The following is a 20,045-nucleotide window of genomic DNA, read 5'->3' as shown; positions in this document are numbered from 1 at the left end:
CTGCAGGTTCAGACCAATGCAACTAGATGAGATGGTGTATCATCTCTATGCAACAACTCTCTGTACTTCTGTTCTGATTTCAGCTTTTCAGGCTTATTTTGTGGCTGAATATAATTTGTACCTTCTTCCTGTGGCCATTTTGACTTGACCAGCGGACTTCACTACAAGCTGATTGGCTGTAGAAACAGGCGACAAGCTTTACATTCTAAAGCCACCGGCAATTTCACCAGCTGAGTTACAGGTGACACCGTCAGCCATCTCGAGTTGAGCTCAGACGGCCAGTTCACACCGCTGCAACTTTTCTCTACAACGTTCTAAAATAATTTCATCTCATCGGGAATCATTGGTCTGAACTGGGTACACAATGAGCAGCAATAAACCAGCAGCTCCCATGATCAGCGAGGTAAAATGATTGTTTTTGTCAGTGGAGTCTGGCTTTGAAGAGAGCAGAGGTAAGTTTCAGTTACTCATCATAAAGTTTTGGAAGCACAGAGCATACAGCTAGATAAATAAGACTTGGATTATACTGCACAAGTTGTGTGAGAGTTTGTAAACGGGCATCTTGCTGTTTTGAAACATGGACCCCATTTACTTTTGCTTATCAAGAATTTTTTGTGTGTTTTTGGATTCTTCGTTCACCACAGGCATTTGAGAAAAACAATTTTTTCCTCAGGAATTCAATGCATCACAGGGTGAGTAATAAAATACAAATTATAATCTAGAGGGTGAAGTATTTCTTTAATGCAGACACTGTTGTATTTTTGCCAACAAAAAAAAAAAAACAGGTGAATTTTCTTCAGTCAAAATGTCATAAATGTTTTACAGATAAAACATAACATATTTAACATTTTAATATTTGTATTAACTGCTTTTAATTGTCATCTTTGAGACTTGCTCGACAAATTAAGGTATTACTGACAAAAGCTAGATAAGCAAACTCCATCATTTGTTTTCCAAAAGGAAATTAATAATGGCAAACTGACATTAACAAGCAGGCACTGAGCAACCTGTGGGGAACAGGGGTGAGTATAACACCATCAGATGCAGAAAGCTAAAGACAGCAGGTTGAACCTCAAATTAACCTTCACGGACACATGAGGCTAATGTGTTTCCTTATGTCAAGCGGAGTGACTAATACGGACAATCCTATATTAACCTGTTAAACTAAGGCACCTCTTCATTTCTGGGGAGGAAAGGTGAGTGGGTGACACAGGGACTGCAGGGCATACCTCCACACACCTCTCCAGTGTCCTCGTCCAGACACTCACTGTCGTCACACTCGCAGAACTTTCCTGTCACCAGCCCTTTGTTGTCCTGATTGTTGCACATGCAGCTTCCACAGTGGCAGGTGCCTATTAAAGATAACAGCTTTAGACACAGCTTAAGCTTATTTGTCGGAAAAGGTCATGTGTGTGTGTGTTTATGGTATGTGGCTGGCTGCGGGTGGAATGATGTGTGTACGTTCTCGAGCCGTGCACTTTAAGACCAAGAACCCAGCTGGTTTGCAGATGTGCATAGTAGGCACCGCCTGTGCATCATGTGGCATCGGGTCTAGACTGGTGTCTGACTGCTGAGGGCGGTGAAGGTGTGATTATGCATGTGTGTGCTGGGGCCTTTTGAATGCCGCGCTATAGGGACGGAAGGCTACACAACATGCCATGAATAAATTTGCATTTCTAAACACTCACACAGGCCACATACTGTACAGTGCATGCTTTCACAGACACACACACACACACACGCTGGCACACAAATATACATTTATCCTTCATTTAGCTGGAGGCATTGTGGGCCGGTGGTGAGGTTAAGCCCAGGTGGATAAGGGGCTGTCAGTTTGTGGAAAACAACATCACTCCAGACATCACCTCACAGCTTGTGTCCACAGAGTGCCAGTGCTCAATCATGTGTCCACAGATAGAAAGGCACAAGCTGAGAGTGTGTGCATCAAATAAGCTCTGGCTTGTGAGGTTTAAGGCCACATTGAATTATCAATACTTACAGTATTGTTAACTCAAGATGTCAGTCCTCCGATTGATGCTCATTCATGCATGTATTAATGTACCTGTGTTAGTGAAAGAGATTGTTTATACTGTGTATAAGAGCAAAGAGATTACATGTATCTACCTTAACTGAAAGAAATCAAGTCTAAAGAGATTTATAATTTGTAACTTTAAGGTATATTATGCAGGATTTTTCTTAAAATAATACTAGAAGTTGTCGGCGGTGTATTTATCTGCAGAGACCCTGTCCTCTGCCTGTATTTTCTTATTTCCTTTTTGCTTTGCTATGTTTGGAATGTCAAAGGGCACAGTGCGTAGGTAGGGTCGAAGCTCTAAAAAAGGTAGTCAAAGCACGCAATCAAATCGAAGCTATGAAAATTGCAGATACAGTGCAGAAAAAAAAAACGCAAATATAGCAAGACGAAACACCGAGAGGACAAAATTCATTCCAAAATTAAAGTGATACAGGGGCTGGCTTTCACTTTCTTCAGTGAGCGGTGAAGGAAAGCAATGCCAGTTGGCCTGTTTTCTGTTGGACTTCGATCCATAGGAATTTCTCCCAACAGCAATAGAGCTCGTAAGTTGCGTGTTTCCGTTTCCGGTACGTGGGACCTTAAAAATCGATTTCTCATAATGTGTTTCAATGGGTAGATGAAAATTATTTTCTGGTCCCGTTTGAATTGTGCCGTGAGTTTCACATATGTTGTTTGTGAATTTTTAATATATATTTTTCGTGCAAAGAAGGCTACAATTTGGCGGGAAGAATTTTGATACTGTTAGGTTTTGTGTGAGAGCGCTTTGTGGACTACAGCTCTTTGCTACTCTCAACATGTGTGATATACGTCACCACTCGCACTCGGAACATGGCTGTGTCTCTGGTACACTTCGCCTTCTTCCAAAGACAGGACAAAAGCCTTAAGCATGGCGAAAACCACTACAAGTCTGGATATATGGAAAGTTTCAGCACACCGGCATCTTGATCTGATGGCTCCGTAGTTCGTGACAAAAGACGCAGCAGCAGCACTGTTAGTTGAGAAGTGGAGGGAAAATGTGATGACGTGACGTCACATAGGCGACATGTAGTCTTTCTCATTACGTTGTTTCCACAGCCTTTAACTGAAGAATCATACAATAAACTGTCAAACTCTTAACATGAAAAAATATTATTTAGACCCACACAAAACATTTGTGTAATCCAAGGCATTTAATGACTCGGACCAGAAAATAATAATTTCCATTGACTCCCATTCATATTTTCCGAGCCTAGAGGTCCGATGGGGGTCTGCTGGAAGGGTCAGTGCATAGAGTGTATAAAATAGTGGATGTAGCCACCCTGACGTCACCCACTGGTTTATAGACTCCTGTTCTGAAGCAAGGGATGGGTCTGACTCATAGACTGTGGTGCCGCCGTGCAGACAGCCTGTCACTCAAGTGGCCCTGCCTTTAAATAAGCCTTAACTTTAAGCCTTAATAAATGTAAACAGGTTCACCCCCCCCCCCCGTACATGTTTATAAACATGTTTATTTACCCTGTAAAGTTGGGCATTTTAACATGGGGGTCTGTAGGGATTGACTCGCTTTGGAGCCAGCCTCAAGTGGCCATTCGAGGAACTGCAGTTTTTGGCACTGCAGTTGGTGTTTCTCAGAGTCAAGGATCCTACCTTGGCAGGATGAGTCCTTCCAAGGAAGTACCCTACAGAAGCAAGGGAAGAGTTCTTCCTAGCATTCGGTGAGCACACATTGGAACAGGCTAACGAGTGCGCCCAGGTGTGTGTCAGTAACCCTCAGCAGACTGAGGAGGGTTCAGGATACTGTGATAATTTTGGCACTCGCTAATGTTGTTGTACAGTTGGGACAAATGTAAGCAGTGATTTCAGAGTCACGTGAATATATTTCTGGATTATACTTTTAAAAAGCACTCTATCATGGCTGTAAATTATTAAATTAAAAACTTTTATGTTTTAGCTAACCCTTTTAAAAATCTCATTATCGGCAGTGGACATATTGGAAAGTGTGAAGTATGAGGTTTTTGTCATTATTTTTTATGCTTGTACGATAAAAACTCCTGGAGATATTAATCCAAATAAATGACATATTTATCTAAATCCTGTCGAGCTCCACTGGCACAGATTTCATTACAGAGTCCCCGCCATCACTTCCGGCAAATCGTGCACAAAGAATTGTGGGTACTTTATACCTGCTGAGGATACACACACATGCATCCTTGAGAATTCTCTGAATAAAGGTCTCTGTCCTTGGTGGAATTTGAGGGATCCTTGACATTGGAGCAGTCCTTACGTGGGATTTGATGACGTAGCATCCTTGAAATTCAGCCACTGAAGGATCCTTCATCTTTCCTTGGTTTCATCTTTCAGCCCCGGAAGTTGCCCCGCCAGTGGTTAGCTTGTTTATTCGGCTTGTCCACTACATTAAATATAGCATTCCTACAATAGTACAATAGCTTGCAGTGAACACACACACAATGTAGGGAGGAGGGGCCAAATATGAACTTGTTTACAACCAGCAACTAACAATTCCTGCATAGTATACCTTTAATGATTTTAATGATCAGTAATAAGCTATTAACAAGGACAAACTCAGCCAAGCTTTCAAACTGCAGACTTCATGGCTTATTATAAAAAATGTATAAGATCAACATCTGACTTTGTAATAAATCAGATCTGTCGTTAAAAAAGTCAGTAGGTTTCATAACCAAGAATAAGTCTTTATTAATGGCTTATTACTAGCCTATAAAGTGTTTATAAGCAGCAATAACTGTACAATTTATAAACCTTTATTAGAGACTGTATCACTGGAAAGTGGTACCAAAAGCAAAATACCATAAATGCCATTTTATGTAAGTGTTGTGTATTCTGTGTGGTTGTCTGTTCCATGCAGAGTTTTCTTAATGTTTGAGTGTTCTTTTCTTGCTACTGTGTATAGACGCATGGTGTGTATACATGTGTGTGTGGCCGCAGTACCTCTGTTAGAGCATACCACCCCCTGTGGGTTTTTGCAAAGCTCTTTGCTCTTCTTGCTGGTTAGGTTACACTCCTCCTGGAACTGGCAGGCATCGCCAAACCAGCCTTCATCACACTCACACGTCCCACAGTCACAGTAGCCTCGGTCTAAAGGGAAACACAACACACCACATGCTGTTTATCAATGCTGAAAAACATGCTCATTGCCTGCGCTTCAAATGACTCCAAACTAAGGACACACAAATGTTATTCTATATAGCCACGAAGTCTTTGCAGTACCAGGAGAGTACAGGAATTGGAGTTCCAGGATTAATTCATCTCCCTTGGCTTCTATTTATTGTGACAGGCCAAATGCAGTCTCAAGATGGAGATGAAATATACATTTCCCTGCATATATGTACATGTAGTAAGCATGCAGGCAGACTCATTTGCAATACTGCCCCTTTTGTCACAAAATTTCAGGATGATATAAAAGCTTTCCCTTTAATCACGACTCCCCCTTCAGTAAAGCTGTACCCCCCTGGAATCATTTGAGACACAATTAATAATTTTTGAACAATGCAGTAGTATTTATTAAAAGCACAATGTAAGCGGTGCTCATTATAATCGTGCAATAATGTGCTATTTAAATCTTAAATAATTTAGTCCCCCCCTCCCATTCCTAGTAGTGGTATATCCCACACTCTTTACAACGGGCGGGGCTGCTTGGCAGCAGTAGCAGCATGTGGCTGGAACCGCTGTCCACATCACGCATCGCAAGGTAAGATGTTCACTCACACAGACACAGTTTAACTTACACAAGTTACAACACATCCCATTTACTGTTACAACAAGCCCCAGGCCCAGGCTGATAATATAAACTGTCTGCAACATTTCTCCTGCATTGTTCAAAAGCCTACTCAATTACGAGTGCTGCTAAGCTAAAAGCTAATGATTAAGCTCAGAGTTTAGTGATAGTCAGAGAGGACAGGAGAGAAAGAAGAGGGAGAGGACAGGACAGAGCAGTCAGTAGCGGAGCAATGGGTACCTGTCTGCAGGCTCTCCACCTGTCAGTGAGACAAACATGAAAGACGTGCAGTCTAACTGACGAGGAGCAGTCATTACACGCAACTATTACGCACGGTTGTGGCGGAGCGGCTCGTATGGGTACCTGTCTGTAGGCTCTCCTTCTGTCAGTGAGACAAACGTCAAAGACGTGCAGACTATTACGCACGGTTGTGAGGTGCGCAGTGGCAGATCTCACAACACACTATTTATAAACCAGTTTACCTGTTTAATTGCAGGAAATGTTTAGTTTTAGTTTTAGTTTAGTTAGTATAGACATTCACTCTGCCTGTTGGAGAGATAGAGAGAAGATTAAAGCGTCAAATTGCGGTAAAAGATGCTGTATAAAAGACAGGCTACAACTTTTTTTCCTTGTCCCCCCCTGGAATTATTCTCTAAAATTTTACTGTTCATTGTCCCCCCCAACTATGAAATGGGATTTTCGCCCCTGCCTACACGGGTAGTTTGGCGTCACTACTTTTCATCTATTCTCATCATTCTGATGGCCATACTGAGCAAAATGAAAAACAGGAGGAATCATATGATGCAAATGAAGGCTGTTGACAAGTTATTATAAATGTTGCTCCCAATGCATTTAGCGGCAAGGGGCCTTGTATGTCACACTCAATCATTCTCCTGACTCGTTCATCATGTAAACGTGGTGTCCTTTTCAAGGGCTATCCATCAGTCATTAACAGGCAAGTCTCTTGTCTCTTCTCATTATCGATATGTCTCAGGGGACTCGAACAGATTCAAGGAAAAGAAGAATATGGAGAGTGCGCTTCAAAGAAAGCTGCATCACAGAGACGATAAAGCAATCTAACACCTTTATACATTTGTTATACAAACTGTAAAAAAAGAGGCTCAGGGTGGATCCACATTCTGCTGCCTGTTCTATATTTTGAGAACAAAAGAAAAGAACAAAATTTGAAATGCCATATCATTGCAGTGTTGTTCCAAACAGGTTAGAAATAATGTCATGATCTTGAGATTGTGTTGGCATATCAAAGCCGATTAAGCATCTTAAAACAGTGACTCTTTTTCGCTCACATTAGCGCATATATGCAGGTTTTTAAATGTTGGAAAACCTGCTTTAAAAAGACGATAGACTACTTTCCCATTGCCAGTAGACCAGAGCCATGTACATAGCTCTGCAGTAGACAAGAATACCCTTCTATTTTATTTTGGTGTGTCACGTCAACAGGGGTAGTAAACAGTGGACAGCAGCATGAGACCAGTGAAAATGTTACTGTGGTTATTTTTTCATCATATCTGTTATCATAGAGTCTCTCTTTAAACTGGGTGCCAACTAATTTGGAATGATTTTACAGCGCTACTTAGACGGAGATGGCGGTGCATCATTGCAGTGTGTAGGTGCAGCCACATTGTCCACATGGACAAATCCATCAATTCAACGTTTTTTTTTAACCATGCGACAATGCAACATTGTAGTGAATAAATGAGGCCAAAGTAGCAAAAATCCACCTTATTAATCTATTTTATTCATTATACACAGACAAAGTTCTCCTTTTAAGTAGCAAGATGTAACCCTACCCTAAACCTGACCACCTCTCTTTTAACCTAAGACTTCATAGCTAACAAAATGCTAAGTTAGCATTTTCATCGTGGGCTTCTGATTCTGGACTAAGGAGTGAAGGTTGCATAGCTGTTCCAGCCACAACTATACCTACTTGCAAAAATTATGGTGTGCCAGGTGAGCAATTCTCACTGGACTTAGGGTGCTTTCAGACCTAGAGTTGTCTTGCTTTGGTCTGAATCAGGGACTAATTTTGTTAGAAAGTTGTATAATTGCCTAGAGTTGGTTCATGTTCTCACGGCAGCATTTACAAGCGGATCAAATACCTTGTGTGAGAAAGCTGCTCTTGATTGGTCAGAATTTCCATGTGAGAAAAATCCAGGAAGTAAAGCAAACGCTGAAGAAGAGTACACTTGCAAGATAAATGTGACGCTTTCTAATGTCACAATGGAGGGACAACTACGCAGGTTGATTTTAGCGCTGCTCATCGTGGACTATATTGCTGTCACTGTTCATTTTAGTCAAACCATACAGTTTGAAAACGAGGCGCGGCTCCAACTAGAAAACAATGTTTTGATGCATTGGATGTGCTGAATGTGCATATTAAGGCAGTACAGGAGGAGGTGCACATTAATAATCCTCCAGGACTGTAACATGCTCATGTTTAACCCAAACAATGTGTCATGTGACTGCAGTTGGTTCACATCCAGGTCGGAACACGTTCTCACCACAAATGAACCGCACCAGAGTTCATTTGTAACCCAACCGAGAACACCTCTTCAAGAAGGTCTTGAAGGGGGCAAGCGAAATTTAGTTTGATTGATCCGAACCAAACAGGGCAGGTGTGAGAGCACCCTTTAAAAGGCACCATCTTGGGGTCTGGTATCCACATCTAATAATACACCCATGGTCCATCTGGGTATCATATTACCATCACTGCTGATCGAAGCCAGTTGTTGCTGGACCCAATAAATACCCATGACTACTGCAGAATCATTCTTCCCAGGAATTAATGCTGATTTGTAACCTTTGCCATTTAAGGCAAAAACCAGATGTTAGTAGGAGTTGAAGGTTTGTTGTTCAGTGGGAAAGGAGCTGGACACACTAAATCCACACAGTTTTTCCAGTAGGAAGTTATTCTTGAATCATTGTCACATTAAAAAATCTAATGTAGGCCGCAGTTGTTACTATTTTTATTGCTTTGTGGTTATTATTTGATTATTCAATACACCCTCAGCACAGACTCATGGAGTCAATCTGAATAAGAGAGGACGTTTACTTTTGCATTTGTCATTTAGTTCTGCAGATGGGTACGACCACACAATAGCTGTAGAACAGAATTAAAGTCTCTCCAACTTAATTCAGCAGAATATTACAAAGTCACTGCCACCCACTAGCCCCCATTAATCTCCGCTTGACAATCACTCTGACATATAAAATGGACCCTCTTTGTCTGCTGGGCGAAAGTTTATGTGTGTGGGAAGGTGCCTGTCTGTCGACAGTTTATCTCTCCTGGTGCTTCCGGAGCAGTAATTCTCTGTGGCTTGGGGGTGTCAGGGTCCGTCCTACACGCCCCCGACGGACACGCGCACCCAGCCAATCAGGCTGCGACCAGTGCCTGGATACATCCAATGGGGTCGGAAGGAGAGGGTGTTTGTGCCAGTATCAGTGGCAGTAATAACAGGTGAAGTAGTGTTACCATGATTAACTGCTGAAGAGGAGAGGATGGTGACTCATACGCCAGGCTAATATCTGGTTTAGAAGTTAACATGACAAACAAAGTGTAATATAAAGAGGGAGACAAACAAGAAAATAGGTTTGTATCAAACATAATAATTCAGCAATCTTGAGTGATTACTGGTTAAATACATGTACCAAAACTAATTTCCTCTACGTGAGCAGAAAACACTTCTATCACTTAATATGAAGCAACTTCAGGCTATTCTTTGAACTCTATGCAATTTCAATTATAAGCCATGCAATAATGCCAGACATACATTATATGTTGCAAATCTAAAAACTCTCTGAGACTGTCTCTGCACTCATTTATTACTCGCACTTGATTTTAATAGTCTCCAAATGACATTCCCCCACTTACTTTGTTTAGATCATGTTCATCATAACATGATACTCATTTCAGAGAGTAATTATCCCACCTTGCTTTCCTCTCCCTGTGGGTTGCAGAGCGTGAAACGGCAACACGTCAGCTCGTGTTCTGTGGAAAAGATCTAGGAGACACCTGTCTCAGGTAATAACTCATTCTCTGTGTGCGCTGCCCTCACGACGAGGAACTCCCGCTTTTCATCCTTCCGGTGTTTTACAGTTCTCCACATTCAGTTGTCAACTTTGGTGACTTCATCATACCTTTTCATAACAGCAATATAGAAACACTTGCTCCTACAGCGAGAAGTCTTTGGGAGCTGTAATGGGTCCCAATCAAAATCGCCTTTTACTAGTAGACTTGGAAAGACATGAGTGGCTTTTTCTCCTTGCAGCCCACGCTGGAATCATTAGGTGACTCACCACACAGGCACACTGCCCAGCGGAGCTCAGAATATCTAAGTGAGAGCACATCAAAATATGTACTAGCAAAAAATAAATAAAAATGCAGAGATGAACAATTTAATGGGCTGTAATGGCTCAAGGACTGCATTCCACTGTGGGTTCCTACTTTCCTTTTTTTCTCTCGCTCTCTCTTTGGGAAATTAAAAAAAAAAAAAAAAATTAAACCTTTTAGTCATTTTGGACAGGCTGCCATTAGTGAGTTGTTCTCCCGTGATTAGTTCATATCATCTGTCTATGATGTGTCCATATTGGAAGCAACATCTTAAGCTTATGTAATGCTGAGGGGAAGTGCATCTGGAGGAGTTTGATTTGGAGCAGCGCTGAACAAACTGACTTCTCATGTGCCGCCGACATAAAACCCCCTTGGGTGGGATCTTCTCCGGCTCTGGCAGGGGGCACAGAGGCTGGGGGGCTGAGCCAGGAAAAGCGCAGAGGCTCTGAAAACCCACAGCCTGGGAGAGAGAGGAAGAGCTAGAGAGGCTAAAATGTGTTCTTACCAAGCAGCAACCTCCGGGGCTGAAAAAGGAAGCCAGGGCAAAGCACCAAAAACTGCAGTTCCTCAAATGGCCACATGAGGCTGGCCCCATGACTGAGTCAATGCCCAACTTCAAAGCAGACATTAACATGTTTACAGCCTGGTAAAACAGTCTGAGTCTCTATAGCTGATTTCCTGTTCATAACCGAGGTCACTTCTGATATAATTTACCTGTTTAAAAGTTATCAAGGCTTAAAGTGATACGTAATTAAGGACGTGGCTCTGAGTGACAGATTGGTGCTGTCCGCTAACAAGTTGCTACCATGGTGACAACACTGGTTAGTGGTAGCTGTGGCTATCAGTTCATGGAAATATTTTGTAACATTTGGCCGCCTGAAAAAGTCTCATTCTGCATTTGGTTGTACAAAATGACCCTCAGAGTCGGATGTTGAGGTACATTTTGTTTTTGAGGGTCCAGTGTGTGTGTGTGTTAGAGGGATGTAGAGACATCAAGCAGTGAGGATTGCAGATTGCACCCAGCTTTAATTGGTTGGAATTCTTTCAGTGTTCAGTGTTCAGGAGGTTTATACCAGGAGACAAATTATCCACAGAGGACTCTTCCTCTCCAAAACAAACAGACCACGTGATGAAAACCGACAAAAACTAAAGCAGTTTCATGATAGAAATCAGTGTTTCTCCTATACGCAATTTGGCATGTTATACTCAGGCCGGTGCAACCTGGTCTCACTCCGAAGACACTGAAATCAAGCACTAACGCAGCGACGTGCAGTGTCAGACACTCATGAAAAATGCCATCATTTAACATCAGCATGATACGCGTCCGGTTGCCGTTATAGTTTAGCAGTGCTAGGCACCGTCAGGGGGTAATGTGTCGGGACAAGGATAAGAGTTATGGCGGCGAAAGTCCAAGTTGGTGGTGGATGGGTCCAACAAACACCAACTTTCACGGAGGAGAGCTGTGTTTGCCTCCTGTAAGATCATAAAACCAAACCCTGTTCTTTTTTCCTAAACCCAATCATGTGTTTTTGTTGCCAAAACGCAACCACTTGGGTTAGTCATTGGACGAAGGAAAAAAATATGTTGTATTGACATTGTGAGTTTATACTGAAAGAGACTATGTAAACGTTAAATTGCCTGTGAAAATGGAAATGAATTTTTAAAGAAGACGATGCACGTAACAGGCAGAACTTGACATGGTGTCTCAGAATGTCAACAACCAACACACCCAGGGTACCTTACCTTGTGGACGTGGAAAGTCCACGACCAAACGTTGATATGTGACGAGGTCGCAATGAGAACGTGTTGAATTGTCATCTGGGGTCTTCTCTTCCCCAAAACCAACTTACTTAATAATTTCAACCATTTAAAAACAAACAACAACAAAAATCACATTAAAAATCATAGTTTTCTGATGCTTTCATCGCAACAGGGCTTATAACTGCTGTGGCCTATGTGAAACCTCGAAAACTCAAATGGCCCAAGAGTTAGTGTTTGGTTTATCGATTCTGGGCATAGTGGTGCAACATGCCGATTTCCTTAGATGAAGACCCATTCCCTATATACATATAAACGGCTCATTCGAACATAACAAAAACACAACGATTCTTATTTTCAGGTAATTATACACTAAAGAAAACATACTATATTCCATTTCTGCCGACATAAACGCCCCTTAAATCCTACACACTGGACCTTTACTGGTTTTAAGCCTGTTTTTCACAAGCAAAAAATTAGCATTAATATTAGCATACTTAACCATGGCTGTAAATGCTAGCTGCTAATCAAGCTCAGCTCCTCCCTCTCGCCCAAATATGGTCACTTCTGGCTCCAAAAGTCTGTAATGGCAATGGCCAAAATGCCAAACTCAAGGTTTAAAAACAAGAGTCCAAAAACCAATGGGCGATGGCACGGTGGCTGCGTCCGATATTTTATAGTTAGTGTCTCCTACTGAACCTCAAAACAACCATCCATCAGGGGGAAAGAGTTTTTTTTTTTTTTTTATTATTCTCATGTTCAAGCCTCCCCACATTAATTGCTCCTTGGAGACAGGGTGAGAAGGACACGTGTATGATAAAGTCTGCCAGAATTATTAAGTTACAGCTTGTCCTGGATTGCAGACAAACTTGGCTTTCTGCCTCAGTCCACATCAGTGGCCACTGTTGCTAGAGACGCAGAGAGAACTGCTGACCCGGGTTTGATCAAAGATTTTGTGAGCTATTACAGTAAGTGTTGTATCAACTCTGACTCTTTGATAAAGAACAGTTCAAATGAATGACTCATTATGTTCAAATGGAGATTGAACTCAGAGATGATTGCTCACTAAGGGGCTCAGTCTAGATACAGTATAATGGTCTAAAGCTACTCAATATTATAACAGTAATTACTAACAAGTTTATTATACAGTGGGGGTTTTTGTTCATTGGGACAAAGCTAGCCTGCAGCGCCCTGGGCCACCCTCTGTGCCTCTGACAATGGAAAAAAGACCATAAATCGCAGCGAAGCACAGCCTGTCTGAACACACACACACACAGCAGAAGAAAACACTTTGCTCGGTTCAGCACAGACACAGACAGAGAGAGTAAGAGGGAGACAGAAAGCTGGGGTGAGGGAAAGAGATTTCACGTGGCTCATCAATGAGGGAAAAAAAGAGGGAAGGCTGTGAAAGAGAGAGTGGAAACATTGCCACGTTGACCCTCATCTATGAAAACAGGGGAGTTATTCCACAAATCCTTAACAGCTTAAAGGAAAATTTCACCTCAAAATAAAGAATACACATTCTAGATTGATTTGGCATGAGTTACCAAGTGTTGGGGATATCAGCCTTCTCTCGAATATAATGGAACTAGATGGCACTCAGCTTGTGGTGCTTAAAGTGCCAAAATAATTTCACTTGAAAAACTCAACAGCAGTGTCTCTTTCCAGATAATCCACAAACCTTGTTAAGAGCAGTTTCATGTAGGAACCACTTTTTTGTCTACTGAACTACACCTGCAAACTGTATCATCACGCAGAAGGAAGAGTGCATCTACTGTTTCCTTACCTAGCTCAGCTGAACTATCCAACATTACAGCTCAGCTGAGGAAGACGCCATTAAAGGAGACAAGGAGCAAGGAGAGAGGAATCTTCTGGAGGAGCTTAGAGCAAGAAAACCGAAGCATCCCCACTCTGAACTTGTCACATATCGACGTTTGGTCATGGACTTTCTACGTCCAGATACGATGTGCAAGGTACCCTAGGAGCATTGGTTGTTGATGTTCTAGGATGCCGTGTCAACTTCTGCCTGTTAATACACTTCCTGTTTTCACAGGATTTTTTACGGTTTAAATACAGTTTCTGTATGCAGTATAAAAACAAAATCGGGGAGTGCAGCAAAATGCTTTTGTTTATACAGAATGCGCCTTTTTCGGGGCAATGGGGGGCGTGAGCAAGTAACAAAATGTGTAGCTCAGCATGTGATGTAAACAGTGACGTGGGAGGGAAGCCGCGACTGGTCAGTCCTTCAGCGATTCTCTCGTAAGTCGGCCCGTTCTTCAACATCCCCATCATTTGGGGAATTAATGGCCTCTTCGTTCGCGAGGGCAAGGAGGGCGCGCAATTCCTTGTCTCCTCAGTTGCTCATAGTTACAGTGTCTGTCAGGTTTGCGTTTCCCTCTTGCTACTAGCTGCTCGCTAATTCCTGCTATCAGCTGTTTCCTGTTTATCCACCGCCAGTGGGTTGCATGTGCGGCGTCATCAACAGCTCCTCCCACAACTCATCAACAGCTCGTTCTTTTTAAACCAAAAAGGTTCCACCAATATGTCTACCCTACGAGGCGGAAAATTGGGCACGTCGGATCAACTCGCCAATCCGGCTCTGTGCATCTAAATGCTCGCAGCTTGCCGGCCCAAACGGCCCAACATTCGCCGAAAATCTGGCAGTGTTAAAGTCACTGCCCAAGTGCTGGATTTCGACGACTTCACTATGAGACATGGCGTGATGCATAACTGCTGCACCTCTACATGTGGCACAGCATGTCACAAGTTACTGACAACACTTAAGACTGACACTATGGAACCAAGGATTTCTCAGGCAGCTTAACCTCCTCCGTCCTCATGCTTCCTTCCTCGCATCTCTATCTCTCTCACATCCTTGCTGTAAGGAGTTAAGACATGAGGAGGAGACAGAAGCGAGGGAAGCGTAAGAAGCATAAGATGCATGCTTTCTTCTGCATGGTGATAAAGTTGGTGGGTGTAGTTCAGAACAAAGAAAATAGATCCTACGTGAAACTGCTCACAACAAGGTCTGTGGATTCTCCTCAGTAAATAGGTCATGATTTCTGTAAAGAGACATTGCTGTTGAGATTTTTAAATGGATTTTTTTGGTGTTTCGAGCACCACAAGCTGAGTGCCATCTAATACTATCATATTGGAGAGAAGGCTGGCATCTCTACAGCTGATAACTCCAACACTTGGCAACTCACACCAAAACAATCTAGACTGATAAGTAGCACTACAGGTGAGAGGAAAAATTTGTATTTTTGATTTTTTGGGATGAGCTGCCCTTTAAATTTTAACACTTCTTCAAACATTTAAAGAGATTATATTTCTCATGCACTGTGTCTAATTTCTAAAAATGGGACAGGAAGATTTAAACTCAGTCAGAAGACAAACTGTGAAATGTAAGTACAGCTTTGCAGTTGGTGAACAGATGTTCGTCCTGGTCATCATCCCATTGCTCTGCTACAATATGGGATGCATCAGAGGGAGGGAAAACATGTGAGTGACAGCATCAGGGAAAATCAACACCACCTGCTCGAAAACTAAAAACCCCAGTGTTACTTCTTAGTTAAAGAAGGCCTTTCACAAATAAGTTCCATTGTGATGGAAGTGATTTACTCTTTACCAGGAACATTCCATGGCACAAATAATGCACAGTGGTACTGTCAAGTCACACAATGGGAGAATGAAAAAACTCTGAAACCAAGAAGCATGCATGTGTCTTTGTAATTGTAATTCATATGTAAAAAGAACATAATGTGCACTTTTGCTCAGAAAAAAATGACAAGGACATCTTTCCTAAAGAGAACCAGGACAGCTCAGTATATGAACTCCTGCCGTATGCTTCTATAATGCCTCCGTTCCAGCATGCATTGCGCGAGATCACCCCGGGCAGTTTACTATATTCATCCGTATGCACGCATAATATATAAATGCAGAGCTTCCAGTTCACTTGACTTGGATGTGAATTGACTGCAAACAAAAGGAAACCCACACAATAAAAGGATAGACGATGCAGACGGGAGGACAGGACGTCGTATCAGGCTGAGGACGTTCTTGCCCTGTGGTGGCAGTAATATTCACCATGTAGCCTAAAGGTCTCATGTAGGCTTTTTCCAACAGACAACGCTGACATTTCAACCTATTCTGGTATTTAAAAGTATTGCTATCACACCTTAATTCAAAAGACCCGAGCTCTTCATCCAGCTCGACTTGTTGCTCTCATTGAGGATCCGAATTAGCCCGTGTGCGCCGGATGAATGCCATCCAAGGTAAAAGAACATCTCAATGCCAGGGAAGCTAATGTTTCTGGAAAGGAAAAACACACAGTTTATCCCTAAGGAGAAAAATCTATTGGATCTTATCAGTGGGCAGTTGTGAGAGGCTGAGATAAGGGAGCCGCAGGGAGAGAAATTGGCTGCCGATCTCAGACAGCAGACCATGCATGCGGCATGGGCCATTGAGCAACTTGGGGGAGGTGGGGATGCCTGTATTCTTCTCAATATGCTTTGAATATAATTGCCGGGCTCTATATGCACATGGGCATTTGATTGTGTGAGTATGTGGCTGGTTGTGCATGTTTGTGTGTGCAAAACACTATGGGAATGAGCCTCATTGTGTGTGTGTGTGTGTGTGTGTGTGTGTGTGTTAAAGCCCATCCCTCTTCTGATGCATCTAGGTTCCATTTGCAGTCTGTGTACCAGTGAGTGAAACCCCATTATCAGGCTGAAGCAGGGCCTTCTCGCTCCAGACTGCTGAACCATAATGAGCTCCTCACGGCAGCCAACCCAAATAAATCACTCGGCCCCTCGTGTGCACACACACACACACACATATGCACACACATCTCCATTATACCCGTTCTGGGTTGCACACATATCTCCATTAAACCCTGACACTCATAGCCTGGTGACTACAGAGAACACCAAACAAAAAGATGAGGGTTCCTTTTCCTTACATCGACATAGCGGGGCAGCTCACAACTTCCAGGATATCTCATCTGATGAATGATAAATGTCTGGTAAGTCTTGGTAACAGGTTGCGAGCTGCCATTTGCCAGTTTATTACATACAGCCAGCTAACATGACTGTAGTCTGATAAAATAGCCCAGCAATAAATCCCAGATTTTTGAGAGCAATAATGGCCTGGTTTTATTAAAACTGTGTCAGGAGTTGATTTTATTGTGTGGTTGTAATTGGGGTGCCATTGACTTGTTTTGCCACATTTATATCAATGAGTGTCGACTAAATATTAGAAAAACCTCTCAGTATAATGTGATGATATTCAGTAGTGTCACAAACCACAGCCTCCAAAAGGACCTCATAGTGGAATTAACACCTTTCTAAAAATGGTTTCAAACCTACATCCTGGGGTGCAGTGCTGCTGGAGCACACTGAAATGACATCCTGACACTTTTTGTACACACAAGTGCTTAAAGATCCAACCATCTCTAAAGCATATGTCATGTAAGAGAGACAGTAAAAAGAAACAGAAATGACTGACTGACAGTGTCAACTCATGCACAAGAAACATAACACTTTAAAAGTTGCCAGCACCTGCCAGTGGTAGTCTTTGAACAGCACAGTAAATAAAATGATTTTTTTTCTCAGTCTATAGCTAACTGTTTACTACTAAGGCTGCTTTCAGACCTAGAGTTGTCTTGCATTGGTCTGAATCATGGATTTATTTTGTTACAAAATTGTATAATTGCCTAGAGTTGGTTTGTGTTCTCACGGCAGCATTTACAAGCGGACCAGATCAAATGCCTTGTGTGAGAAAGCTGCTCTTGATTGGTCAGAATTTCCATGTGAGAAAAATCCAGGAAGTAAAGTAAACGTTGAAGAAGAGTACACTTGCAAGATAAATGTGACACTTTCTAATGTCACAATGGAGGGACAACTACGCAGGTTGATTTTAGCGCTGCTCATCGTGGACTATATTGCTGTCATTGTTCATTTTAGTCAAAGCATACAGTTTGAAAACGAGGCGCGGCTCCAACTAGAAAACAATGTTTTGATGCATTGGATGTGCTGAATGTGCATATTAAGGCAGTACAGGAGGAGGTGCACATTAATAATCCTCCAGGACTGTAACATGCTCATGTTTAACCCAAACAATGTGTCATGTGACTGCAGTTGGTTCACATCCAGGTCGGAACACGTTCTCACCACAAATGAACCGCACCAGAGTTCATTTGTCACCAGACTGAGACCACCTCTTCAAGAAGGTCTCAGTCTGGTTGATTTGGTATGCATCCGAGTGTGATTGCTGTGTTCACACCTGCCCAAATGAAGGGCAGGTGTGAACAAGTGCCAAGAGCAGGTGTGAAAGCAGCCTAAGATGAAAAGGCAGCAAAACATCCTTCATTTTATGGTTACAATTGACAATGTATGTAAACTTGCTAAACCCCTGCCTAAGAACATATAATATTTTGTCACATGAGGGCAACACAACAAGCTATAGACAACAAGACTTTGCACATCTAATATAAATGCACTTATGAAGGTTGAGAGGTGCCAGATTTCAGAGGCAAGTTAAACAGTGAGAGGCTTACTTCATGTAAAATGCTGCTACAGAGGCTTTTCCATCCTGACCTGGAACCATATTACTATGAAACTACCAAACCAATTAATTTGTAAATGGTTTGTAAGGCAGGGAGTAACTTAATCTGCTTCCTCACTAGTTTCCACTTTAGTTTGGTGTGGTGATGCCAGCAATACTACAAAGGAGTGGAAATGTGTGCACATGTGGGTAGTAGAGTAACCAAATGTGGAAAAACTGAGACATACTGTCATAATTACATTTATTTTTCTGAAGACATCTCAGGATGTTCATCTGCTGTTTTGTGAAAGGATGAATGTTTTCAGAATAAACTTGTACTTCTTTACACTTAAACACAGGAAAACATTTGGAGGTGTTATTATTTACATGTTATTCTGCAGTGGTTTTACTGGTCCGGCCCACTTGAGATCAAATTAGGCTGCATATGGCCCAAGAACTTGGATGAGTTTGACACCTCTGAGCTACACTGTAGACCAGGGAAACTCAATTTGTTTTGGCCGAGGGCCACTTTTGCAAAATGACTGGTGGCCAGGGGCCAATTAATAAACAAATACTAATCATATTTATTAGTATATACAGTACATGAATTGCCTGATTTAAATCCTTTGACTTCTGCTGTCCTGACTCATCTTTGCCTAGAGGCAAATCCAGTTGCAGCAGCATAGCACAAGTCAGGTGTAAACAGGCCAGGGTGTTTCTAGGATTTGAGGACATCTGGGCTTAGCCTGGACCTCCGTTGCACTCTGGCACTTACATTAAACATTTACATTCAAATAGAAAAAAAAATCCCAGTGTAAATCAATTTGTTTTCATTGTGAATTAGCACTCAGTTTAAGGCCCCTGGGCCTGGAGATAAGTTAAGTATCACTCCTATATGTAACCGATGGACTCTTGTGATGTCTGCGTTTTGTTGATATGAAGAGGCTCAGACTGTGGAGATCTTTGGAGGCAATCTCCGTTTATTCCTGACAGCAAGTGGCAAAAACAAAATTCTCCATCAAACACGACCACGAACTCAAGCCCCTCTCCCATGGAGCACAACAGCAAAAGGGCGGCCATGTTACATTCAACTAAACACAATGAAACACAGAAAACATACCTGACAACAAGTGGCAAAAACAAAATCCTCCATCAAACGCAACCATACAAACTCGAGCCCCTACTCAAATGACGTGACACATGAATATGTTAGCGTGAAATACACTTATAAACACAGCTTAACAGCGCTAAAACAAGAAAATTACCGCAACAGCAATGTCGCTTACCGCTCCCACAGAGCACAACAGCAAGAGGGGAGAGTCAAGGCGGGAGACACCCCTTTATAGACGTCGTACCCTCAAAGGTGAACGGAGGGGCGCAGAAACTGAGTAGTGTCAAACGTTCCACATATTGACTAGGGGGGCCTGAGCATGTCAGGTAAAAACTACAGAAACAAATAATGTGTAATTATAATACTTAACACTACAAATGTACACCTGACCTTGTTACACACATTACTGCTGCACAATTGACCCTGTTACACATCAACACTAAAGATGCTATAGATGCTGCAGAGCTCAGTAGAGCTGAGGAGAGCTGCGGGTCTGGTGATAATTCTCTGCAGC

At 42.3% G+C, this 20,045-nt stretch overlaps 1 protein-coding gene across 1 annotated transcript in view; it reads right to left on the bottom strand.

Moving 5' to 3' along the window:
• Positions 1-20,045, bottom strand: part of itgbl1 (integrin, beta-like 1) — an 81,669-nt gene that overhangs the window by 51,801 nt on the left and 9,823 nt on the right. Inside the window, exons 3-4 of the mRNA XM_049593602.1 lie at positions 4,982-5,128; positions 1,230-1,352 (exon numbers count right to left, since the gene is read on the bottom strand). Coding sequence (XP_049449559.1) covers positions 1,230-1,352; positions 4,982-5,128 — 270 coding nt within the window. The remainder of the gene's footprint in view (positions 1-1,229; positions 1,353-4,981; positions 5,129-20,045) is intronic.

This window comes from Epinephelus fuscoguttatus, linkage group LG13 (assembly GCF_011397635.1).
Source record: "Epinephelus fuscoguttatus linkage group LG13, E.fuscoguttatus.final_Chr_v1".
Lineage (NCBI taxonomy): Eukaryota > Metazoa > Chordata > Actinopteri > Perciformes > Serranidae > Epinephelus > Epinephelus fuscoguttatus.
Note: the sequence above shows the minus strand (reverse complement) of the source record. Positions and strands in the feature narration are given on the sequence as shown.